Source organism: Erythrolamprus reginae, chromosome 3 (assembly GCF_031021105.1).
Source record: "Erythrolamprus reginae isolate rEryReg1 chromosome 3, rEryReg1.hap1, whole genome shotgun sequence".
Lineage (NCBI taxonomy): Eukaryota > Metazoa > Chordata > Lepidosauria > Squamata > Dipsadidae > Erythrolamprus > Erythrolamprus reginae.
This window is the reverse complement of record NC_091952.1, coordinates 226,880,070-226,906,585: the sequence shown is the minus strand read 5'-3', so window position 1 is coordinate 226,906,585 and position 26,516 is coordinate 226,880,070. Positions and strand designations below refer to the sequence as shown.

The 26,516-nt window shown below is 41.3% G+C and overlaps 1 protein-coding gene across 5 annotated transcripts in view; it reads right to left on the bottom strand.

The window, feature by feature from the left end:
* NDUFAF6 (NADH:ubiquinone oxidoreductase complex assembly factor 6) overlaps positions 1–26,516 on the bottom strand; it is a 92,724-nt gene that overhangs the window by 3,227 nt on the left and 62,981 nt on the right. Inside the window, exons 1-7 of one of the 5 annotated variants that reach the window (XM_070748045.1) lie at positions 21,124–21,340; positions 19,137–19,236; positions 16,753–16,875; positions 14,077–14,133; positions 11,083–11,185; positions 6,826–6,959; positions 4,166–4,267 (exon numbers count right to left, since the gene is read on the bottom strand). In XM_070748045.1, coding sequence (XP_070604146.1) covers positions 4,166–4,267; positions 6,826–6,959; positions 11,083–11,185; positions 14,077–14,133; positions 16,753–16,875; positions 19,137–19,236; positions 21,124–21,317 — 813 coding nt within the window. In that variant the 5' untranslated portion in view covers positions 21,318–21,340. Of the gene's footprint in view, positions 1–4,165; positions 4,268–6,825; positions 6,960–11,082; positions 11,186–14,076; positions 14,134–16,752; positions 16,876–19,132; positions 19,237–21,123; positions 21,341–26,516 lie in introns of those variants that run through there. The other 4 variants (XM_070748047.1, XM_070748048.1, XM_070748049.1 and 1 more) reach the window with 4 other exon arrangements.

The following is a 26,516-nucleotide window of genomic DNA, read 5'->3' as shown; positions in this document are numbered from 1 at the left end:
GGGGAAGGATTGAATTATGGGTGTAGCATTGGGTATCAAAATGTACGTCTGACTTGTATACAGTGATACCTTGTCTTACAAACTTAATTGGTTCCGGGATGAGGTTCTTAAGATGAAAAGTTTGTAAGACGAAACAATGTTTCCCATAGGAATCAATGGAAAAGCGATTAATGCGTGCAAGCCCAAAATTCACCCCTTTTGCCAGCGCCTGTTTTTGCGCTGCTGGGATTCCCCTGAGGCTCCCCTCCATGGGAAACCCCACCTCCGGCCTTCCATGTTTTTGTGATGCCCTAATCCCAGCAGTGCAAAAACGGGCGCTTCGCTGGCAACAGAAGTCCAGAGGTGGGATTTCCCAGCGAGGGGAGCCTCAGCGAAATTGCAGCATCGCAAAAACACGGAGGTCCTCGAAACCCCACCTCCGGACTTCTGTTGCCAGCGAAGCGCCCGTTTTTGCGCTGCTGGGATTCCCCTGCAGCATCGCAAAAACACGGAAGTCCGGAGGTGGTGTTTCCCATGGAGGGGAGCCTCAGGGGAATCCCAGCAGCGCAAAAACGGGTGCTTCGCTGGCAACAAGTCCGGAGGCGGGGTATCCCAGTGGCAGCGGCTTGGGTTTGTAAAGTGAAAATAGTTTGGAAGAAGAGGCAAAAAAATCTTAAATCCCAGGTTTGTATCTCGAAAAGTTTGTACTCTATTTCTTTTGAAAGACAAAATAAGAGCATCAGATTATGAAGAAAAGATAACAGAGTATTGTTGAGAAACATCCTCCTACGCTTGTCTGGTAATTGCCTCTGACTAGGGGAGACATGATCACGGAACTCCTTCCTTCATTACCTGTGAATTGCATCTTTTCACTTCTCTAGCAAAAGCCACACTTTTCACTATTAGCATAGCTGGCAAATCAAGGATAGAACAATTAGGGTGACTGGTCATCAACGGTGCTATTTCATTCCAATTTGTGACATATATATTAGCACAAAATCTGGCCTGGAGTTTCCTACTCTGAGTTTAATTTTGAACTGATGGTGACCAAAACGTTTTCCTTTTTTTCAAGCTGGTTTCACTTCCCAAAGCGTAAAGACATTTCACAACTTTAATGCCACCCTACTTCTGCTCTCACTCAGAGTTTTGCTCCTGTTAATTTCCTCACTCTCTTTGCACAAGTTGGAAGGATCCGCACAGCTTTTATTTATTTTTTATCCTAATGGATCAACAGAGCCACAGAAACCAAACAAAGTAATTGCAGTAATTCTGCTCCGCTTTCTTCTTTTTTCCAGTTATGCTAGAAGTCAGAAAGTATATACTGCTTTGTAGAACCGCAAAGATTATTTCTACGCAACCACGTGATTGCGTAATGATTTGTTTTAACAATTGTGGCAAAAAAAGTTGTAAAATAAAGCACAATTCATTTAACACCTCACGCCTTGACTATTGCAATGCGCTCTCCATGGGGCTACCCTTGAACAGCGTTCTGAAACTTCAGCTGGTTCAAAATGCAGCCACAAGAGCTACATTGGGAGTACTGAGGTTCACCTACATTACTCTAACTCTCCACAAGCTGCATTGGCTACCAATTGGTCTCCGGATGCAATTCAAGGGGTTGGTTATTACCTTTAAAGCCCCACGTGGCTTAGGATCAGTCTACTTATGGGACCACCTTCCACCTCATACCTCCCAGCAGCGAATAAGGGTCCACAAAGTTGGCCTTCTCCAGGTCCTGTCCAACAAACAATGCCGATTGGCAGGGCCGAGGGCAAGGGCCTTCTTTGTGGTGGCACCAATGCTCTGGAACCAACTGCCTCCAGAGATCTGCACTACCCCTACCTTAGCCATTAAGACCTGGCTTTTCCAGCAGGCCTGGGGCCGTTAGGTTATCATCTTGATTCAGCCATGAATGTTTGAGAGTATGTATGGTTTCTTAAGGGTTATTAATGTATTTTTACATTGTCTTTTAACTGTTGTTATTATTGTGAGCCGCCCAGAGTCTAATTGGAGTTGGGTGGCATATTAATTTTACAATAAATAAACAACTGCCTTGCTTAGCAATGGAAGTTTGGGGCTCAACTATAGTCCTAAACTGAGGGCTGTTTGTACAGATAATCTTAAATTTATTCTGAGTGGTTGTTCCAATTTTATAACCTTTTCTTGAGGTAGTTGTTAAGTGAACACAGCAATCACATAACCATATGGCCATAAATGCTGGTCAGTTGCCAAGCAACCAAACTATAGTTATGTAACAGAGGAACTTGGGGGGAGGGTTGTAACGTTGTAATTCCACATGGTTGCTGCTAAGTGAGCAACTTAAGTCAAAGCCTACCTGCATGTCTCAAACTCCTGCTTTTGAGCAACTGAGAAGTTGAGCTGAGGTGGCGCAGTGGGTAGAGTGTAGTACCGCAGGCCACTAAAGCTGACTGCTAGATCTGCAGGTCAGCGGTTCAAATTTCATCACTGGCTCTAGGTTGACTCAGCCTTCCATCCTTCCGAGGTGGATAAAATGAGGACCAGGATTGTGGGGGCAATAGGCTGTCTCTGTTAAAAAGTGCGATTGCTAACATGTTGCAAGCCGCCCTGAGTCTAAGGAGAAGGGCGGCATTAAAAAAAAAATCAAATAAATAAATAAATATAAATAAAGTGAAATTGGATCAAAATGAGTCTTTCCTGATCTACAGAGTTCTTATGCCATCTGTCATCCAGAAAGACAAGACCTCCCGCCCCATTTGCAGTATTAAATAAGGCATGGAAGGCAAAAAAGAAGGGAAAAACAAAACATTGGCAGGAATTATATTTATCAAAGCTACATACAGTTTTAACATCAAAACATAATTTATGTAAGCTTAAAAGCAGACGGATTTCGCCCTCTGTTGGCCATTGAAGAATATGCTCCTAACAACTGTTTGTAACTACAATAATTGTAACATTTATTTACATTTAACTTTCCTTTATACTAATTGGGAATTGCATATCTAATTCATTCTTTCCCCATATTACTTTGCATGCTTTCTTCTAAAGCCTATGTGAAATCTAAAAACATTACACATATTCCAAAATGTAAACACAATTAATAAATGCCATTTTCCAAATACCGTCATCCTCTTTGCCTGTGTTTTCCCCAACATATACATTTGCTACACAATTTCTGTAATGTAGACTTTTTTCACTGGAGGATAAAACAGCTGCTTTGCAGCTATTGTTCTGCTATGGGTAAGGATTTGTCCTACAGCATTAAAAATGAACTGCCATCAAAGAGGGCAGAAAGTAAACAAAAAAGCATTACTGTCAATATTATTTCTAACGGTCTGGAGAGGAAACACTTATTCCAAAGAACCAATTATCACAAAACTCTAAACATTAATATTTATTTTTAAAAAGTTTAAAGCTATAAAAAATTCCAGCATCCAGCTCTATTTTCAAACAAGGCAGAAATATAGAGACAATTAATGATAACAAAACTTATTTATTTATTTTGTCCAATGCACAATGAGGGTTTTAGTGGGTATATATATATATCTATATACACATAGTAAAATACATGATGAAGGTTGTAGAGGAGATACTCATAGTAAAATATATCTAAGAAAGAATAGAAAAGAAGATATAGTAGTAGAACATATCAATGAAAGAATAGAAGAAGAGATATAGGAATAGAAGAAAGGTATAGGAGATATAGGAGAGCAATAGGACAGGGGACGGAAGGCACTCTAGTGCACTTGTACTCGCTCCTTACTGACCTCTTAGGAATCTGGATAGGTCAACTGTAGATAATCTAAGGGTAAATTGTTGGGGGTTTGGGGATGACACTATGGAGTCCAGTAATGAGTTCCACGCTTCGACAACTCGGTTACTGAAGTCATATTTTTTACAATCAAGTTTGGAGCACTTAATATTAAGTTTAAATCTGTTGTGTGCTCTTGTGTCTTTTTTATCCTCATGTTCAATCCGAGGAAACCAGTTCTTTTTTAAATTTGGGGTTCTTGGTATCTGTTCATTTGTACAACTTAAGTTATCCAAGTTCCACTATGGTTTACATTAACCTTCCCCAATGTAGTAAGTGTACTGAGAGCCAATATGTCCACGATGCATTGCTGGAGAGGAATTCTGTTCTTACGTATTTGGAGAGCACAAGTCTAAATATTGTTAAGGAAAGTTTGATAAAATTCCAGAAACTCACGTGTTCCAGGTGAACATGAGCTTGACTTGCAATGTCATATACAATATCTTTTATTTTCTTCGCCTCTTTGTTTCTTATGAAATCCTCTTGTGAAACATCATGCTGACATACATGGAAGGAAAATAGGAACAATTTTTGAATGTTCGTGGGGAAAAAACCATTGAAGGATATACAGTGTTCCCTCGATTTTTGCGGGTTCGAACTTCGCGAATAGCCTATACCACGGTTTTTAAAAAAATATTAATTAAAAAATACTTCGCAGGTTTTTTCCTATACCACGGTTTTTCCCACCCAATGACATCATATGTCATCGCCAAACTAATAATTTTTGCAAATAAATAACAAAAATAATAATAATTGTTAATAAATAATTATGTTTATAAATATCAGGATCACTAAGTGTCTTATTCAATGGTGAGTTCCAGTAATAATGGTGAGTAAATGGTTGTTAAGGGAATGGGAAATGGTAATTTAGGGGTTTAAAGTGTTAAGGGATGGTTTGTGATACTGTCCATAGCCAAAATTGGTGTATTTACATCCGCATCTCTACTTCGCGGAAAATTCGACTTTCGCGGTCGGTCTCGGAATGCATCCCCCGCGGTCGGTCTCGGAATGCATCCCCCGCGGAAATCGAGGGAACACTGTACTATTCTTTTGAAGCTATATTACAGTGATGGCGAACCTTTTTTTCCTTGGGTGCTGAAAGAGTGTGGGTGCCCACTATCGCACATGCATGAGTGCCCACACCCATAATTCAATGTCAGGGAAGGGCGAAAACAGCTTCCCCTGCCCCTTGGATGCCCTCTGGAAGCTGGAGACAGACTGTTTCCCAATTTCTGGGGGCCCCAGTAGGCTCGTGTTTTGCACTCCCCAGGCTCCAAAGGCTTCCCTGGAGCTGGGGGATGATAAAAAGCCAAAAACACCCTCCCAGAGCCTCTGGGTGAGCCAAAAATCAGCTGGCCAGCACACACGTTGGAGCTGAGCTAGGGCAACAGCTCCTGTGCCAGCAAATATGGCTCCGCGTGCCACTTGTGGCACCCATGCCATTGGTTTGCCATCACTGCTATATTACATAGACATGTTATATACCCATGATGGTGAACTCATGGCACAGGTGCCACAAATGGCACTCAGAGCCCTATCTACGTGCATGCGAGCCGCTGCCCTAGTTTAGCTCCACCGTGCATGCGCGTGTGCCCTCTACCCTCTAGCTGGTTTTCGAGTCACTGCTAGGCATGCGTGTGGGGTGTGTGTGCATGAGATGCAAGTGAATGCATGGGCAGTGTGCAAATGCTAAATTTGGGGATCACTGCCATACAGGCCAAGGCAGCAGGACGAGTGGAGAAACAGGGCTGGCAGAAGTGGTGGATTGTGCCAAGTGGCGGAAAGGTCAGAGAAGCGGAGGAGATACGCAGGTACAGGGAAGTGAAGACGAGACAGTCACTTATTTACCAAGGCTTAGGCCTGGGAGGAACGAACCTGGGAATGGTTTGGATTGGGGTGGATCCTCCCCTAATGATCAGATGGGATCTGATTAACAATGGCAATGAGGAATGCCAGGATTACCATCCCTAAGCAATGCAGTTATGTTTTGGCATGCTTTAGAACTGCACTGCTTAGCAACAAAATCCCAGTTATTGCTGTTTAACCTGTGTGCTTAAAAATAAATGAAAATACAGACATAAAGTTTTTAAGCTTGTTAGCAGAAAGAACATGTACAGCATGCATCATTTTTGATATAGAGGTCAACAAACGAACTGGAATGTAACGGCAAGGTTTTTAGGCATCTAAGAAGACAACAATGATGTTTTAAAGATTAGGTTTCAAATGTTCCAATAATTTCCCATCTAGTAATCTTATTCCCAAAACAAAATATAAGTCATGATGTACAAGCACTTCCACTGAAGGACCAATTCTGAAATCCTATTAAAAACAGAGATGATACACAACTGTCAGCAGAGTTTGCATGTTGCTACCTGATCTATCAGCGTGACATCAAGAGTAGGAATATTGTTACCGTTGTACATACTCCTGGTCAGTTGGAGGATGATGAAGATATTGAGGACTCTGATTCAGATAGTGTTTATGAATTAGTGGGGGGCCCGGGGTTACAGGTAGAACAGGTGGGAGGCCAGCCACAGGATGGGGCTATGAGTTCAGGATCTAGCGAGGGAGAATCAGACGCTTGCTGGGTTAACCCTAAATTCAGAAGGGCCCAAAAACGTAGAGAACAGAGGTCTGGAAGAAGATATTAAGGAGAGGAATGGGTTAAATACTGTAGTGATGTATTTGGCACGTCAGGGGGTCAGTGGGGACGTTGCCGAAGAGAAAAATAGAGGTTTTTCTCTGCCTCTCCCAAGTAAGCAAAAGTATTCTGTGTTGATTAACAGTCAGGGCTGCTGTTTTAGAAATCATGCTGTTAGGAAAATAAATCTTGTTAAGTGGAGAAGGAGACGTAATGTGAGAAATGCAGTTAAGGGACATAACGGACCAAGAGATAAGTGCCTGTATGAAATGTGTTTGAATTCCAGAAGAGCAGAGAAATAAATGGAGTTTCTTTATTCATGAAATAATGCATTTAATAAGAGTTATTTGTAATTGCTACATTTCTACCAGAAACCAGAACAGTTACAAACTGGATCTCAGCTTTACTGTCTTACCAGCATGCAAATATCCATGGGGAGAAACATCTTCCTTCTGCTAGCATGGTACGGAGTTGCCCTTAAACATGTTACAATGCCATGTGCCTTCCCTATGTGACTGGCTGCATGATCTGCGTGGATGTCCCTCACACCTGTAAATACATAGAAGTTAATGTTAAGATATGCATGAACTGGGAGAGCCAGTGGTAACAACTTGGGCGTCCTCCTCGATCCACAGCTCGCATTAGAACAACATCTTTCAGCTGTGGCGAGGGGGGCGTTTGCCCAGGTTCGCCTGGTGCACCAGTTGCGGCCCTATCTGGACCGGGACTCATTGCTCACAGTCACTCATGCCCTCATCACCTCGAGGTTCGACTACTGTAATGCTCTCTACATGGGGCTACCTTTGAAAAGTGTTCGGAAACTTCAGATCGTGCAAAATGCAGCTGCGAGAGCAGTCATGGGCCTACCTAGGTATGCCCATGTTTCACCATCACTCCGCAGTCTGCATTGGTTGCCGATCAATTTCCGGTCACAATTCAAAGTGTTGGTTATGACCTTTAAAGCCCTTCATGGCATCGGACCAGAATATCTCCGAGACCGCCTCCTGCCGCACGAATCCCAGCGACCGATTAGGTCCCACAGAGTGGGCCTTCTCCGGGTCCCGTCAACTAAACAATGTCGGTTGGCGGGCCCCAGGGGAAGAGCCTTCTCTGTGGCGGCACCGACTCTCTGGAACCAACTCCCCCCGGAGATTAGAACTGCCCCTACTCTTCCTGCCTTCCGTAAACTCCTTAAAACCCACCTTTGCCGTCAGGCATGGGGGAACTGAAACATCTCCCCCTGGGCACATTTAATTTATGCATGGTATGTCTGTGTGTGTGACTGTTAGCATATGGGGTCTTTTAAATATTTAAATATTTTAAATTTGTCTGATTGCTTATGATTTGTTTTTTACATGTTGTGAGCCGCCCCGAGTCTTCGGAGAGGGGCGGCATACAAATCTAAGTAATAAATAATAAATAAATAAACAAAGTCAGCAAATGAATAGGCACAGCAACTCAGTCGGCCAATAGGAGCTACTTCTGAGTCTGTGCAGAGAATTGAAACTGGAATTTGAGCTTAAGGTTGGGTGTGGCTCCAGTCTCCATTCTGTACTCTTCCACTCTGAACTAGAAGCTGCTTGTTTTATTTTTAACTGTTGCTACATTGAAGAATAACTCTGCTAATGGTATTGTGGATATATATACAGTGATCCCCCGGTTATTGCGTCCCCGACCATTGCGAACAGGGTAATTTGCGATTTTTCAACCCGGAAGTCAAAACACCATCTGCGCATGTGTGCCCTTTTTTTCTATGGGCACGCATGCGTAGATGGGGCCCGGCAGATCAGCTGCTGGGCGGCTTCCCTGGGTCTTCCCCCTCTTGCTGGCGGGAGGGCGAGCAGCGGGCATCAGCAAGGACTTTCCCCACCGCCCACGCAAACTCCTCGCTGCCGCCCGCCCTTCGCCCGCCCACGCCGTTCATTCTCGCCGCTTTCGAGCTGAGTCCTGAAGCGAATTCGCTCCGGGACTCAGCTCGAAAGCGGCGACAGCCAGCGCGGAGAAGCCGTTCGCCGGCGCTGGCTGTCGGCGCTTTTGAGCTGAGTCCCGGAGCGAATTCGCTCCGGGACTCAGCTCGAAAGCGGCGACAGCCAGCGTGGAGAAGCCGCTCGCCGGCGCTGGCTGTCGGCGCTTTTGAGCTGAGTCCCGGAGCGAATTCGCTCCGGGACTCAGCTCGAAAGCGGCGACAGCCAGCGTGGAGAAGCCGTTCGCCGGCGCTGGCTGTCGGCGCTTTGGAGCTGAGTCCCGGACCGAATTCGCTCCGGGACTCAGCTCGAAAGCGCCGACAGCCAGCGCGGAGAAGCCGTTCGCCGGCGCTGGCTGTCGGCGCTTTGGAGCTGAGTCCCGGACCGAATTCGCTCCGGGACTCAGCTCGAAAGCGCCGACAGCCAGCGCGGCGCGGCTGTTTTAAAATGTCGCCGCCGGCATGGGGGGCTTGCCAGCACCCCCCGGACCCCCAACCCGGGTTTGGGGGGCTGCTAGGAAGCCCCCCATGCCGGCGGCGACATTTTAAAACAGCCGCGCCGCCCCCAATCTTCGGCTCCTCGCTAGCACTGCGGGAGTAAAAACACCATCTGCACATGCGCAGATGGTGTTTTTACTTCCGCAGCGCTACTTCGCGAAAACCCGCTCGTTGCGGGGGGTCCTGGAACGGAACCCTCGCAACGAGCGGGGGATCACTGTATTATGTTTATAAAGAAGTTATTGAATCCAGCCGAACCAGTCATCTGTGTGCGCTTCTGGTTTTGATTTTGCAACAAACTTTAAAAGATAAGCCTAAAGGATGCTTATTGAAATGGCAAGGCAACAAATTCTAGTCTTAGCTGATAGGTAAGACATTGTTTAAAGCAGTGTTTCCCAACCTTTTCAACTTGAAGATATTTGGACTTCAATTCCCAGAATTCCCCAGGCAGCATTCGCTGGCTGGGGAATTCTGGGAGTTGAAGTCCAAATATCTTCAAGTTGCCAAGGTTGGGAAACACTGGTTTAAAGAACAATAGAAGAATGCAAACAGCATACTTGGATTAAAAACAGAACTTCATGGGGAGTGGGAAAAAGATCTCTGTTTTTTACTGGCCAACTGTAATCTAAGCTGAACGTGTGATAATTGCATTTATTTATTAATTTTATTTAGCGGGACTCAGGGCAGCTCACAACAATAAAAAAACCTATACAATAAAAAAGTCAAATTCAGCATTAATAGTGATAAAACTCATCAATATAAAATCTTTAATAAACACCAAACCCCCTTAAATTAATAACAATAAAAACATCTGGATTTAAACAATACTTTCATACCATCATGCATACCACTCAAATGATGTTTGGCCAGAAATAAGCTGTTAATTCTCATGGCACCCAGGCCTGTCACCAGAACCAGGTCTTCAACTCTTTTCTGAAAGCCAGTAGGGTAGGGACAGTACGGATCTCAGGGGGGGTAGTTGGTTCCAAAGAACCGGGGCCACCACAGGGAAGGCCCTTCCCCGCAGGCCTGTCAACCAACATTGCTTAGTCAACGGGACCCAGAGAAGGCCAATCCTGTGGGATCTAATTGGTCTCTCGGAGGTGTGTGGCAGGAGACATTGTTACACTATAACAAAATGCAATCACATAAATAGGCCATGAGCAAAACAACTACGGTAGACCTACAACCATTCATTTAGTGACTGTTAAAACACAGTGTAACTAATGACTATTTTTCATACTTACAACCACTGCAGCACTTCCATAGTCAAGTGATCAAAATTCGGACACCTAGCAACTGACTCATTTATGACAGCTGCATAAGGGTCAAGTGATCACCTTTTGGCGACTTTCTTACAAGCAAAGTCAATGGGGAAACCAGATTCACTTAACCATGTTGCTGTGGGGAAGAAAGCTTGTAAAACTGGGGCAAAACTCAAGTCAACACGGTTGGCAACAGAAATGTTGGGCTCAATTGTGGTCATAAACCAAAGACTACCTGCACTGGTACATTTATTTATTTTATTTATCTAGGTTTTTTTTTTATGCTGCCCTGCTCCTTAGACTCAGGGTGGCTTACAACATGTTAACAATAGCACTTTTTAACAGAGCCGGCATATTGCCCCCACAATCCGGGTCCTCATTTTACCCACCTCGGAAGGATGGAAGGCTGAGTCAACCTTGAGACGGTGATGAGATTTGAACCACTGACCTGCAGATCTAGCAGTCAGCTTTAGTGGCTTGCAGTAGAAACATAGAAACATAGAAGACTGACGGCAGAAAAAGACCTCATGGTCCATCTAGTCTGCCCTTATACTATTTCCTGTATTTTATCTTAGGATGGATATATGTTTATCCCAGGCATGTTTAAATTCAGTTACTGTGGATTTACCAACCACGTCTGCTGGAAGTTTGTTCCAAGGATCTACTACTCTTTCAGTGAAATAATATTTTCTCACGTTGCTTTTGATCTTTCCCCCAACTAACTTCAGATTGTGTCCCCTTGTTCTTGTGTTCACTTTCCTATTAAAAACACTTCCCTCCTGAACCTTATTTAACCCTTTAACATATTTAAATGTTTCGATCATGTCCCCCCTTTTCCTTCTGTCCTCCAGACTATACAGATTGAGTACTACACTCTACCCACTTTGCCACCTCCATTCAAATCCATTCATCCACGTGGCGTCAGACAAATCAAGAGTGCACCTACCAAGTGTTTCTAGGGTGAGATAAAGGAGTGCACTCTGTGTATTTTCAGCATAGGTCTCAAGTTCACCGATATCTCGATAAGCTCGGTCATCCAGATTCTTTTCCTGTGTATTTGAAAACAAAGGGGGGAAAGTATATATTGAACAATCACATTTCTTGGTTCTATCATATCTCAAAACCTAAAATGGACATCTAACACCAAAAATGTCATCAAAAAAGCACAACAAAGAATGTTCTTTCCGCGCCAACTCAGGAAGATCAAACTGCCCTAGGAGCTGCTGATATAGTTCTACCCAGGAATCATTGAGTCTGTCATCTGCACCTCTATAACTGTCTGGTTTGGTTCTGCAACCCAACAAGACAGACATAGACTTCAGAGGATAATCAGATCTGCAGAAAAAACAATTATTGCCAACCTGTCTTCCACTGAGGACCTGTATACTGCACGAGTCAAAAAGAGGGCCATGAAAACATGTACTGACCCCTTGCATCCTGGACGTAAATTGTCTCCAACCTTGGTAACTTTAAGACTTGTGGGCTTCAATTTCTAGAGTTCCTTAGCCAGCTTTGCTTGGAATTGAAGTCCACAAGCTTTGCTGGCTGAGGAATTCTGGGAATTGAAGTCCACAAGTCTTAAAGTTGCCAAGATTGGAGACCCCTGCTATAGAACACTGCACACCAAGACAACTGGACGCAAGAACAGTTTTCCCCCCGAATGCTATCATTCTGCTAAACAAATCATTCCCTCACTACTGTCAAACTATTCACTAAGGCTGCATTACTATTACTATGAGTCTTCTCATTGTTGCTATTACCCGTCTCCTCCCACTTATGACTGCATGACTGTAACTTGTTGCTTGTATGCTTACAATTTATTTATTTGTTTGTTTGTTTGTTTGTTTGTTTGTATGCCGCCCCTTTCCGTAGACTCGGGGCGGTTCACAACATAATAAAACAATTCATAACAAATCTAATAATTTACAATTTAAAATTTGAAGTAGTTAAGAAAACCCCATTTTTAAGCAGACATACCTACAAACATACCATACAATAAATTATATAGGCCCGGGGGAAATATCTCAATTCCCCCATGCCTGACGACAAAGGTGGGTTTTGAGGAGTTTATGAAAAGCAAGCAGGGTGGGGGCAGTTCTAATCTCTGGGGGGAGCTGGTTCCAGAGAGTCGGGGCCGCCACAGAGAAGGCTCTTCCCCTGGGGCCAGCCAACCGACATTGTTTAGTTGACGGGACCCGGAGAAGGCCGACTCTGTGGGACCTAATCCGTCGCTGTCATTCGTGCAGCAGAAGGCGGTCACTGAGATATTCTGGTCCGATGCCATGAAGGGCTTTATAGGTCATAACCAACACTTTGAATTGTGACCGGAAATTGATCGGCAACCAATGCAGACTACATTATATTAATGTTGTTTCCTAATTGCTTATTTGTACTCTCTGACAATCATTAAGTATTATACCCCATGATTTTTGACAAATGTATCTTTTCTTTCATGTACTGAGCATATATGCCAATGACAAATTCCTTGGCCAATAAAGCAGACGTAGTTGGTAAATCCACAGTAACTGAATTTAAACATGGGATAAACATATATCCATCCTAAGATAAAATACAGGAAATAGTATAAGAGCAGACTAGATGGACTATGAGGTCTTTTTCTGCCGTCAATCTTCTGTGTTTCTATGTTTCTAAGAATTCTATTCTATTCTATTCTATTCAATCACCGAAGTTAACTTAAGAAACAGAAGAATATTACTTTTATTAAAAGAAAGCATTATCTTCTGAGTTAGGAACGTGTAGATTATTTTTCCTCCTAAACTAAGCCACTGTCTTGTTTCCTTTATTTCAAAAAGAGAAGGGAAAAATAGGGAAAGAAAAATAGGAGTTGCTAAGCATCAAGAACGAAAGAAGCCTTAATCTGCACTAGAAGCATAAAATAATTTTTAGATGATGCTTTACCTTTACAAATTTTCCTCTTAGCTAGAAAGAGCACAGGTCTCCTTTATGTACAGCCATTGTAAATAGAGGAGCCTTGAAAATTGATCCCATTACAGTTAATTGTGTAGCTCTGAAACAGCTGGAATCTGCTATTGGAAAGAGGTATTATTTAGCTCCCTGCTAATGTAATGATTAAATAGGTCAAGGAATATTTAGGTTGACAGACAATGTATGTGTTGTTTTTTTCAGCAAAGGCAGAAGCTCACAATGCCTCTACTATGCAACCCACTGAGTTCTGTTATTAAACTGGTTAATCAGTTTAATTACTCGTTATTTATTAATACAAAACTAATAAACATTTTGCAATAGCCACTTGCATAATCTCTAGAGGGAGTGAAATCATAGCGTTATGCAGCTTCCCAAATATCAATCCAACACAGTTGCTCTACCTTTCATAATATGGTAAAATCTTGTATGTTTACGGAAATTAAAATCATCATGGGAGAAAAGTACGGTAATAATCATAACCTACATTTATTTTGATGTTTCGATATTTTGTTCATACTGCAGTTTACTCTACACTACCTTTATAAAATATTTAAAAATATATACCTAATGCAAACGTATTATATAGTCTGTAAGACAGTACAATAAACACTTCATGACATTTTTCAGCCTTTCAAAATTATTATTATTATTATTTATTAGATTTGTATGCCGCCCCTCTCCGCATTTCCCCACCAGTGATTGCAATTGTATCTTTAGCATGATACAGTGTCATATTTTTTTTGGGTGGGGGGAATGATAAAGAAATCTTACAGAATACTGTACTGCTATACATGTCTTTGAGTTCTATATTAAATGCCATGGCTCATTTCAAATTGTTCTGGAGATTGCTATTGCAAAAAGAATAAGTATTCTATTACAAAAACCTAATCCCCAACATAGAATTTAGTTACAAGGGCTTCTCTTTATTTAAGTTATTCAAGAATACTGGCGGCGGCGGGGTATTTTTGATTTTTGAAAATAATGTAAGACTTACCCTTTGATCAATAATATTCATAAGCCATCTTTTGGTCAAGTTTTGCCTCCTAACAGCCTAAAATCAGATAAATAGGATATACTTATGTAGAAAACAAGAAGAAATAAAAAAAATCAAACCAAGATAATCACCATTGCTGGCTTATATTAAAAGTTTATGTAATCTAGTATTCCATTTTCAACAGTCAATAATCAGAAGCTGTAGGAGATTGGAATGATAATTTAATCAAGAGAGAGGAAGTCCAAATTTTGAAAGTAAATCAATAACTGCAGTGAAAGGTCTATTGCTATCCTGTCTGATTTGTGGATTATACAGATACAATGGTACCTCATGATACGAACTTCATTGGTTCCAGGAGGTTTGTAAGACGAAACAATGTTTCCCATAGGAATCAATGTAAAAGCAAATAATGCCTGCAAATCCTTCAGGAAAATCCCAAACTTTAGAAGGGAGGCGAACAGAGGGCAGAGAGGAGCAGCTAAAGGGGGCGGGTGGAAGAAGCAAGGCTAGGCTAAAGGGTGAGTGGGAAGGAAGAAAGGCAAGGGGGGCACCCCTCCCTTTTCTTTCTTCAAAAGACACCCTTTGCTGTTCTCTGCAAAGCCTTTCCCCCTCCAAGCCGCCCCTCCCTTTACTTTCTTCAAAAAAAAAAGGGGGGGGAGAAACCTCTTCATCCCAGCAGCAGCGGCTTGGGTTCATAAGGTGAAAATAGTTTGGAAGAAGAGGCAAAAAAATCTTAAACACCGGGTTCGTATCTCGAAAAGTTTGTTAGAAGAGGCGTTCGTAAGATGAGGTACCACTGTACAGGTAAAATTGGAATGCAAAACTATTACTGGTGACTGAGTTAGTAAGTGAATGTTATGTTCAGGGAAACTTTTTTATCTGAAACTCTATTTTACTGCTGCGAAGCAAGACAGGTGGTTCTAATTCATATGGGCACCAAAGGACAGGAAACTCCTTTGAAAAACCTGAAGGTCACCCTGGAAAAGATTAGTCAATCTATCAGAAGGATTGGCACTATTTGTTTACTTTCCAAGGAAAGAGGACATCATTTGCATCAGAGTGCCCAGCTGCTTCTCTCCACATCTTCCTGGTAAAGGGCAACACCCAAGTGTCTACCCTACAGCATGGAAGTCATTTTTTCATTTCCTGAATTAAATTTCTCCATTATGTTAGTGCCAATTCTTTTCAAGCCAGCTGATAAAAAAACTTTCCAAGAGCATTTCCAAAAAATACAACAGCATTATAATTACAATCAATTTAAAATGTACAGTGTTCCCTCAATTTTCGCAGGGGATGCATTCCGAGACCACCTGCGAAAGTCGAATTTCTGCAAAGTAGAGATGCGGAAGTAAATACACTATTTTTGGCTATGAACAGTATCACAAGCCATCCCGTAACACTTTAAGCCCCTAAATTGCAATTTCCCATTCCCTTAGCAACCATTTAGATTATTACTCACCATGTTTATTTATTAAAGTTTATTAAAAAAATATTTATTAAAGGCGGACAAAAATTTGGCGATGACAGATGATGGGGGGGAAACCGTGAAGTATTTTTTAATTAATATTTTTGAAAAACCGTGGTATAGACTTTCCGCGAAGTTCAAACCCGCGGAAATCGAGGGAACATTGTAATGCCTATGCTAAACCAAAAGTTTGACACGCCTCATTCCCCTTTCTTTCTGCCCCACTCTATACAGTGATACCTTGTCTTACAAACTTAATTGGTTCCGGGACAAGGTTCTTAAGGTGAAATGTTTGTAAAATGAAGCAATGTTTCCCATAGGAATCAATGGAAAAGTGATTAATGAGTGCAAGCTCAAAATCCACCCCTTTTGCTAGCCGAAGCACCCGTTTTCGCACTGCTGGGATTCCCATGAGGCTCCCCTCCATGGGAAACCCCACCTCTGGACTTCTGTGTTTTTGTGATGCTGCAGGGGAATCCCAGCAGGGAAATCCCAGCATCGCAAAAATGAGCGCTTCGCTGGCAACAGAAGTCCAGAGGTGGGGTTTTCCAGTGAAGGGAGCATCAATGAAATTGCAGCATCGCAAAAACACCGAAGTCCTCAAAACCCCACCCTTGGACCTCTGTGTTTTTGGGATGCTGCGATTTCCCTGAGGCTCCCCTCGCTGGGAAACCCCAGCTCCGGATTTCCATTGCCAGCGAAGCGCCAGTTTTTGCGCTGCTGGGATTCCCCTACAGCATCACAAAAACACAAATGTCCGGAGGTGGGGTTTCCCATGGAGGGGAGCCTCAGGGAAATCCCTGCAGCACAAAAACGGGCGCTTCGCTGACAACGGAAGTCCGGAGGCGGGGCATCCCAGCGGCAGTGGTGGGTTTGTAAGGTGAAAATAGTTTGTAAGAAAAAGCAAAAAAATATTAAACCCCGGGTTTGTATCTCAAAAAGTTTGTATGACGAGGCGTTTGTAAGACGAGGTATCACTGTACTGTTGACCAGCATTGTGAGATGGAAAATATAGAAACATTAATTAATATAAAGCTAAAAGGGTCTGGTAGCATAACTTATAATTCAGAGAACACCCAATCAAATTTTTTCAAAGAAAAAAATATATCCCAAAGGGGGGGGGGGGAATAAGAAAATTCTAACTTTGTGTACTGCTCAAGATGGCATTCAGTTACCCCAAAAAATATTTAATTCACTGTTCATCCTTATACCTTCCACAACTCTATTGCCACTGGTTGTTGTGGTGGACTATCCTGGTAAATGTCTTCTACGGCTTTCCTCCAAAACTCTATCCGCATCAAACCAATGGTCTTCTCAGTTACAGAATCTCTAATCTGGAACAGAAACAGAGTAGGAGTGATAGTCAAATTACATTGGGGTTTTTTAATCCCATAAAACATATTTTATTGTTTTAATCAAAGGGGGGAGATGTGAAAAAGAACATCCTGTTGTAGATAAACAGGATCCTTCCATGAATGAGGAATCCGATCATGGGGAAAGCAGAGAGTGGAACCTCTTTTAGTTATTTGCAAACAGCTACAATAGATCTCATTAGATGACAAAGGTATAATAAAAGAAGATCTAGGAAATCCCAAGTTTTCAGGTTTTAAAAACATCTTGCAAAGATTTAATCATTTTAAAATGAGGAAGCTATCAACAATAATACTAATTTATAAATGAAAACTATCAGCCAAATTATCTTACTTTCTGTAAAGATTATGTTGATAAAGTTCCCAACTAATTGTTAGCTGATAACATCAGCTTCTCTATTCTTTCAATTGTTCTTGATCCACTTATTGTTAGTAGTAGATAAGCAAGAAAACATTTCAAGATTATCTAACAAACATAGTTATTCCTGATCTGTAAAAATGCAGATAGGCAATTTGAAGGCAATATCAGCCTTGGCTATTGTTGTACTCAGCTTTAGTTTGGATATGTACCTTCTAAATCCAACTATGAAATCACTGTCAGATATTGGTAGTGTTTTTGAAGACTAAAGACTCATTGAATTGGAGACACCAATTTTTTTCAATAGTGACAATATTAAGGTTGCTACTTGATAGCTTGCAACCAAAATATTTTTTGGAACTGTTTCTATGTGAACAAGCAATATCATATTAACATATCTGTTTAGCATATAGTTTCTGGATACAATTAACATTTAAGTTGGGACAAAAATATTAAAGCAAAAGTCTGATTTTTACATAATGATAACTTATAATGTGCTTTTATTCATTCATCTCTTCTCTTAAAAGCAATCACTATTATCCCTGTGCCAAATCCAGTCTTGAAAACTGACTTAAACAGGTGCAGATAATCTACATTGTTCAAAAAAAATAAAGGGAACACTTAAAAAGCACAATATAACTCCAAAAGTAAATCAAACTTCTGTTAAATCAAATATCCACTTAGGAAGCAACACTGAATGACAATCAATCTCACATGCTTTTGTACACACTCAACTTTGTACAGAACAAAGTGTTCAATGAGAATATTTCATTCATTCAGATCTAGGATGTGTTATTTAAGTGTTCCCTTTATTATTTTTTTTAGCAGTATATTTACTTCATGACCCTCTATAGCAGTGGTGTCAAACTCAAGACCCGGGGGATGGATCTGGCCTGTGGGATTGCCCTGGAAACAGTGAAGGACTAGCCTGCAGTACTTCTGCCAGTGAAAAGAGCTCAGGAGGGCTGCGTGCAGCCCTCCCGAGCTCAGTTTTCACTGGCAGAGGGTTGCAGGAGGCCATCATAGCTGAAAAGGAGCTTCGGAGCCTGTTTTCTCTGGCAGGGCACTCAGGCCACCACAGAAGCCCATGATACAAGTGATATCGAGATGGCCCTGTCCACTCTGGTCACATCCATCTTGGTCCCCCAAGGCCAACCCTAATGCAATCCTCAATGAAATCGAGTTTGACACCACCACCCCGCACTATAGCTATAACCACTTTCTTAAAAATTGATCAATAGCTATTTAAAAGTATCAGGATACCCCGACTCACCCCGAGTCCTTGGAGAGGGGCGGCATAAAAGTCCAATTAATAAATACTAAAGCATTGGTGTTAAACTCCATCACATCATGTGATGTCATGTATCGCGAAGTTTTTTGTTTTTGTGCAGCCAGGGTGGGTGTGGCCTAAACGGGCCGCCAATTTGACATCCTGTTCTAAAGGGACAGCTGAATATCTCAAAAGCAAATAATGGAATCTCCCAGAGCAATTCATTAAAATCAGTATTATTTTCATTTGTTCCTAAATTACTACAGAATGATAGAGACAAAGATCAATTCATGACAGAATCCTAAAAAGATTAGGGTATAAAGTACCCTAATGATTTATTTTGTACACCTTGCACAGTTTAGTAAGACTGGAGATTATTCTGCATTTATGTTCAAAGTAATGCATATACATGTTAGGAATAAATTTTATTGTCGGATTTTCATACATAAGTAAACAATCTATTTTAGTCAGGCTTATATTGCTGACTAATCTTGGCAAGACAGCAACTGACAGGAAAAAACACAAACTTCATGTTTGGGGTTTTTCGAAGGTTTTTTTTATAACATTTTGTTGTATAATGGATATTTTAATACCTGCCTGAGCCAGTTCTACATTGAAGGCTCTCAGGGCCAAGACAGAGGCACGCGATTCTGCAGGCAATAGCAGTGCACACAGGAAGCCTTCATAGTCTCGTTTTCTAGATATTCAAAGAATAAATAAGAGCATTTGCTTTCATTACAAGCTCATTTAGCCAGTGGAACAGATAAAAAGTGTCTCAATTCCATTATGTTTTAAATTTTCTTTATTAATCAAATTGACATGATTGCCCATCTCACAGAATGTGATTCCAAGCAGTCTACAAAAATCATTTTGTAGTTATTCTCTAAATCAAGGGTAAATTGGTACTCTTCCATATGGTCCAGTTTACAATTCTTAGAACTATAAAGCACTGATCTGCAGGCTGGCTAATGAGAATTGTAGTCCAGGTCTCCAGAGGAATTCAGTATCAGTACATGTATTCCCAATTCCTGTTCTAAAGTAGAAGTATATACACAATAAAAAAATGCCTAGGATTTATTTTAAAATTACGGTCATGTCTTCAAAAGCTATTACAAAATTAACTTGGCCCTATCTGAAGACAACTACAGAGTATTAAGTAATAGGTTCTATCTCTAGAGAAAAATCAACACATTTTTTGCTGGTCATCAAAATATAGTTCTGACAACATTCGTTTATTTGTCCAACAGACACAAAGCCAAAATGTATTGCAATAAAATGGTAGAACGGATTGCACCATTTCAAATCAGATGAAGGCTTGCATTTATGAAGCCAAATCAATTTATTACAGCTCTAAGACCAAATGCAATAACAAATTTAATAATAGAACTGTTACATACCTACTGTACATACGACAGAAAGAGAGTAGGTATAATAGGATCTATAAAACGTTTAGTGGGGGGAATAAAGTTCTAAATATATAGATGTTCCAAATTAAGTTTCAAATAGCGCATTCCATTTTTCTGGCCACTCCCTCTTTAGTTTTAAATAAACTAAAGCCGGGGTGGCGCAGTGGTTAGAATACAGCACTGCAGGCTACTTCAACTAACTGCTAGCTGTAGTTCAGCAGTTCAAATCTCACCACCGGCTCAAGGTTGACTCAGCCTTCTACCCTTCCGAGGTAGGTAAAATTAGGACACAGATTGTTGGGGGCAATATGCAATATTCTGTAAACCACTTAGAGAGGCTATAAAAGCACTATGAAGTGGTATATATATATATAAATCTAAATGCTAATGCTAAATGCTAGATAATCAAAAAGCTTTGACTGCAAAAGGAGATGGTTGTATTGTACAATACCATATATGCTTGACCACATGCTTTTAAAATACACTTAAGGGAGCCTGCTGTGCTATGGTCCATGAGGTTGGTCCAAGAGTTGAACTCAACGACAAGAACAACCACCACCAGAACAACAACAACAACTGTATTTTGTATTGTGCAGCCCTGAGTCTATTGGGAGAAGGGCGGCCTATAAATTTAAATAAATAAATGATAGATGGATGGGAAGGGAGGAAGGAAGGAAGGAAGGAAGGAAGGAAGGAAGGAAGGAAGGAAGGAAGGAAGAAGGTAGACAGACGGACAGTCTTGGGAAAAATGGGCTGACTATTCTTTGATCACTACTGCAAAAAAAAATAAAAAATCAGGGGATGATACTGCAGAAGACAAGCACACTGAATGCTGTACTAGGCATGGCAGTCTAGCCAAGACATGTGTGCAAATGCACAAGGGGGACCTCGGGACTCTGGGAGACGCCTGGGATATAAATGTAATATAGAAATGTTAAATCCCGGGGGAGGAAGCATTACCAATGCATTCTCCCAAGCAACGTTAAGACGCAGCCTCGGTTTGCAGGTCGTTCTCAAGGACGATCAGAGCAGTTTCCGCCTCTATACTTCACATTCATCTATATATATGCAAATCAAATAGGTGCCAAAACCACATCCCGAAGGAGGATCGCCCTGCTTATCCTGCCCAGCCCAGGCCCGACCCCGTCCGACCCCGAAGAAGCTGCCGCTGGCCTCACCGCAGCAAATCCAGGCAGTAGCGCTCCTCTCCTCCCGCACTCGGCTGGCTAGAAGCGGCCAGGGCGGCCGGCGCGCGCCCTCCCAGGCTGGCCGGGCTCAGCAGCCGCCCAGCGCGCGGCACCCGCAGCTTCCAAGGTGGAAGAGCCGCGCTTGAGGTTCGGCCCAACGCCGCAGCGCCCGCGGAGGCCGCCATGCTTGCTAAGGCCACGCCCCTTTTGATCAACGACCAATCCGCGGTGGCGCCTGCTTTCTCACGGCCAGCGACGTCTTCGGAGGCACTCGGAGGGCTCCGCCTCTTGCTGTCAATCACCGGGCGCTTTGTTTACACGCGCTGTTTCCCAATCGGATGGGGTGCCCTCTAGGCCAGTGTTTCCTAACCTTGGCAACTTGAAGATATCTGGACTTCAACTCCCAGAATTCCCCAGCCAGCATTCGCTGCCTCGGGAATTCTGGGAGTTGAAGTCCAGATACCTTCAAGTTGCCAAGGTTGGGAAACACTGCTCTAGGCTACTGTAGGTGAGTGGCCTCATATCCCGTCCGTCTCCGTTAAGGCAGCCGGCTTTTCTGCCTTGAAATCAGGAATTCAGGGATGTCCCAGTGCAGATTCCTCGGGTAGACATCGGATTCCACCACCACCCGACAGATTTCAATGGACATTGCTTTCCGTTTCTCTGCAAAACTCTCCATGATCTATTCGTCCTCTATTAATTGTAACTATGTTAAGATTATATCGTATATATTATATTATATATCATATATTATTTTATCTATCTAACATCTATCTATCTATCTATCATGCTCATCTATTTGCAAGATCTAACATATTCTAGACAGTTTCCTTTGGTGATAAACATGAACAATGCATAATTTTACATGAATTGTTTTTAAGGTTAGAACATAAAGTAAATTTCCGTCCTTTCAGCCACATATTTTCCCTTTAAGCCCTTTGTATATTATAGTCCATTTTATTATACCTTACTTCACTTGTTCCGTCTCATTTCCACAAAAGTTTTATATTTAAGTGATAATATCATCCTGAATACATAAAGGTGGGTGTGTGGTGGCTCATTGGTTAAAGACACTGAGTCTTATCAGTTGGAAAGCTGACAACCCTGGTTCGAGACCCGAGTGTGGTTCCCAAAACTACCTTCTTTCAGGTGCTTGGGTGGGATGGCAGAATTCCACAGCTACCAAGATTGCTGGCTGGAGACTTCTGAAAACTGCAGCAGTCCCAAAAATATTTAAAAAAAAATACAATATACACAACAAAATTATAGCATCTATATCAGTTACAGAGATTCACCAATTCTTACATCACTATCAAATACCCTTAGCAATTTCATGTAAGTCTCATTGTTTTTTCCAAAAATATTCTGGAACATCATATGCTTCCTTTGTCATTCATTGCAGATCCCTTCATGTCACAGGATGTTCCTGGCAACATCCATTAAATAAACTGCCCACACGCATCACAGGGAATTATTCAAAAGTTCCCAGCAGTGTCTTAGGAAACATTTACTCCAGTACAGATCACGTGTGCTGAGTGGTATCTTCTGCCAAGAACAAAACAAAACATTCTGGAGGAGGGACAGAAGAAATTTAAACATTTTGTCTACCAAACTAAATGTTAGTTTAACTCAGATCATGTACTCCAATCTGTCATTCTCAGCACCAATTACAAAGCATTATTTTAAGGCAATATTTCTATTACAGAGAAAATGTATGTGTATTGAATGATAGCCATCCCATATTTTGAATTTTAATTCCCAAAGGATCAGCTAATGGCCATTGGCAAAGCACTTTAGATAAAAACCTATGGGAAATATACTGCTAAAAAAAAAATAAAGGGAGCACTTAAATAACACAATATAACTCCAAGTAAATCAAACTTCTGTGAAATCAAACTGTCCACTTAGGAGGCAACACTGATTGACAATAAATTTCACTTGCTGTAATGCACATTCAACTTTGTACAGAACAAAGCACTAAATGACAATATTTCATTCATTCAGATCTAGGATGTGTTATTTGAGTGTTCCCTTTATTTTTTTTGAGCAGGGTACTAAGTTACTTACTTTTCCTTTAATGTGGGATGATTCCAGGGCAACACATGTGAATAAGGAATTATATAACAAATCACAAGTATCAAAAAATCTTCCTTCTAGGTGCTTTAGGACTGCATTCTAAATGTTTCTCCCCAATCCCTGAGCCAGCAGAAACAACAACCAATGCCAGAATAATTTTTAAAATAATTTTCATTAGTTACTGTATAAAAAAAGGAAAATTTGAACTCCTGAGTTACAAAAATCCTAATTAAGATATATCAGTTCTGTTGAAGGCTAAAGAATATATACCATATTTTTCAGAATATAAGATGCACCTTTTTCCTCCCTAAAAGAGACTGAAAATTTGGGTGTGTCTTATACTCCAAATGTAGCTTTTTCCAAAGCTTTTTTCCCCTAGCCTTAACTAGGCGCTAAGGATCTTCCCTATTTTTTCAGCCCTAAGTCTTTGCAGGTTTGTTTTCATTTCTACTCCCTCTGAAAAAGGCTTTTTCAGCCCAAACCAGGGGATAAAATAATGTGCTGACGTTAAACAAACTAAGGATGTTAGCCAGATGAATACCTGGTAGGTAGATTCCCACCCCCCTATTTTCCTCCCTGGTAAAGTGCGTCTTATAGTCTTATACTTCAAAAAATACAGTAACTTATTACTGTATAGTAAGGGTATGGCTAGCTGATAAGAGCAAAATAAGCTTCAAATAGATCTATACTAGTCTCCCTTCCTTTTCATTATCAGCAAAAATATGTTACATATTGGCGGGCCCCAGGGGAAGAGCCTTCTCTATAGCGGCCCCAACCCTCTGGAATCAACTCCCCCCCCCCAGATTAGAACGGTCCCCACCCTCCTTTTCTTTCGCAAATTACTCAAGACTCATGTATATCACCAGGCACCTCCCCCAGGCTTTTATATTTTATGTTTGGTATGTATGTGTTGTCTGCGGAGAGGGGCGGCATACAAATCTAAATAAACATAAACATAATTGTTGGGAAGTAAGTAAGTTCAACATTAAGCAAATAAGCATGGGGTTATTTAATTCAAGATAATAATAACAGATTACTTTATTTTATTAGCATATTTTTCTACACTGTATTTTTAATTAACTAAAATGTTTAGTACTTTAGTCAAATGAATGAAATAACTCTCAGTCTCTAAACCTTTATGGGAGCTACACTTCCATACCTGAGGATACTCACAATCAGCCCAACACATGCCTTTCTTAGTCCCCTTCCTTGTTTTCCTTTTCTACCAACTCATATTTTTAAAGCTTATCTCAGCAGTCCAATTTTTTGTTTAGAAAATATTATTTTGTTCGGTGAATCCAAATGGCCTTCTAACTTGTACAGATATGGAGAGAGCAGAGAAGGCTGGTTGGACTTCCTAAATACATTAATGACAAATCACCTATCCAAAGCATGTTTCTGGGAAAGGCAGAAAGCATTTAAGAATATAGTGATTTATGGCAATTGTTAAGTCCTGAAAGAAAATATTAAAGGCCTTGAAAAATAGAGGTCTCTGCATGGAGATTGATAGCCAAACTTGTCCAGGAAGCATTTTTTTTCTTCTCCAGAAAGATGATATGTGTTCTTAGTCCCAGGATACAGGTCAACGCAGGTCATGGCTTCAATTTTAAAATGAAGGCAGGCAATTCCCCTGGCTCTTTCCTTGGTTTCCCAGCCAAGGACAATCCAGTCCTTGATCATGTTTTGATAGAGGAGAACATTAACTCCTGAAAAAATACATTCAGCAAATGGCTTTGCGATTCTTCCACCAAATGTAACCTTTTTATGAGAGATAGTAAAGGTAAAACACATACTGGTCCTTCATCAACATTTTATTTCACCGAAAGAATAGTAGATGCTTGGAACAAACTTCCAGCAGACGTGGTTGGTAAATCCACAGTAACTGAATTTAAACATGCCTGGGATAAACATATATCCACCCTAAGATAAAATACAGGAAATAGTATAAGGGCAGACTAGATGGATCATGAGGTCTTTTTCTGCTGTCAATCTTCTATGTTTCTATGTATGATTTAAGGATTGAACTTTTAAGGGGAACAAGAAAAAAACTTGGGGTAAGGAAAGTAGATTTATTTAATAGGCCATCATTGGATCAATCACAAGGTCAATTAGAACTGAGAGAGTTGTTAGATTGGAAGGGACAGCCACAGATCTTTCACTCAAAAAGAGTTTAAGGTTGGATGGAAAATAGAAACACAGAAGACTGAGGGCAAAAAAAGACCTCATGGTCCATCTAGTCTGCCCTTATACTATTTTTTGTATTTTATCTTAGGATGGATATGTGTTTATCCCAGGCATGTTTAAATTCAGTTACTGTGGATTTACCAACCACGTCTGCTGGAAGTTTGTTCCAAGGATCTACTACTCTTTCAGTAAAATAATATTTTCTCATGCTACTTTTGATCTTTCCCCCAACTAACTTCAGATTGTGTCCCCTTGTTCTTGTGTTCACTTTCCTATTAAAAACACTTCCCTCCTGGACCTTATTTAACCCTTTAACATATTTAAATGTTTTGATCATTTTAGAGTAGAAGTTGGGTGGTGGGTGGGAGCAGTATATGTTTTGTTAGAGGATTTCCTATGGCCTGCCCTGTGTCCCCCGACTCGCTATTGCACCCTGTGCTCCACCATGTAATTTGCCCTATAATCCTCTCTTTGAAAACAACAGTAACCAGTAGCTGTCTTACAAATTTTAGTCTGCAGGTGTCTTCACAAATTGCTTTTGCTCTTTCCCCCAACTAACTTCAGATTGTGTCCCCTTGTTCTTGTGTTCACTTTCCTATTAAAAACACTTCCCTCCTGGACCTTATTTAACCCTTTAACATATTTAAATGTTTCGATCATGTCCCCCCTTTTCCTTCTGTCCTCCAGACTATACAGATTGAGTTCATGATACGTTTTATGCTTAAGACCTTCCACCATTCTTGTAGCCCGTCTTTGGACCCGTTCAATTTTGTCAATATCTTTTTGTAGGTGAGGTCTCCAGAACTGAACACAGTATTCCACATGTGGTCTCACCAGCACTCTATATAGCGGGATCTTAATCTCCCTCTTCCTGCTTGTTATACCTCTAGCTATGCAGCCAAGCATCCTACTTGCTTTCCCTACCGCCTGACTGCACTGTTCACCCATTTTGAGACTGTCAGAAATAGAGCCTTAAACACGAGCAGAGGCACATTTGAAATTGGCAGAGAGAAGGTGGCACATGGCATTGTGACATCGTCTCTTCCTGCACTCAAGAAATGGTGGGTGATCTATACTAATGATGGGATATGCAGAAAGTGGAAAAACTGCTCACAGAGTCCCAA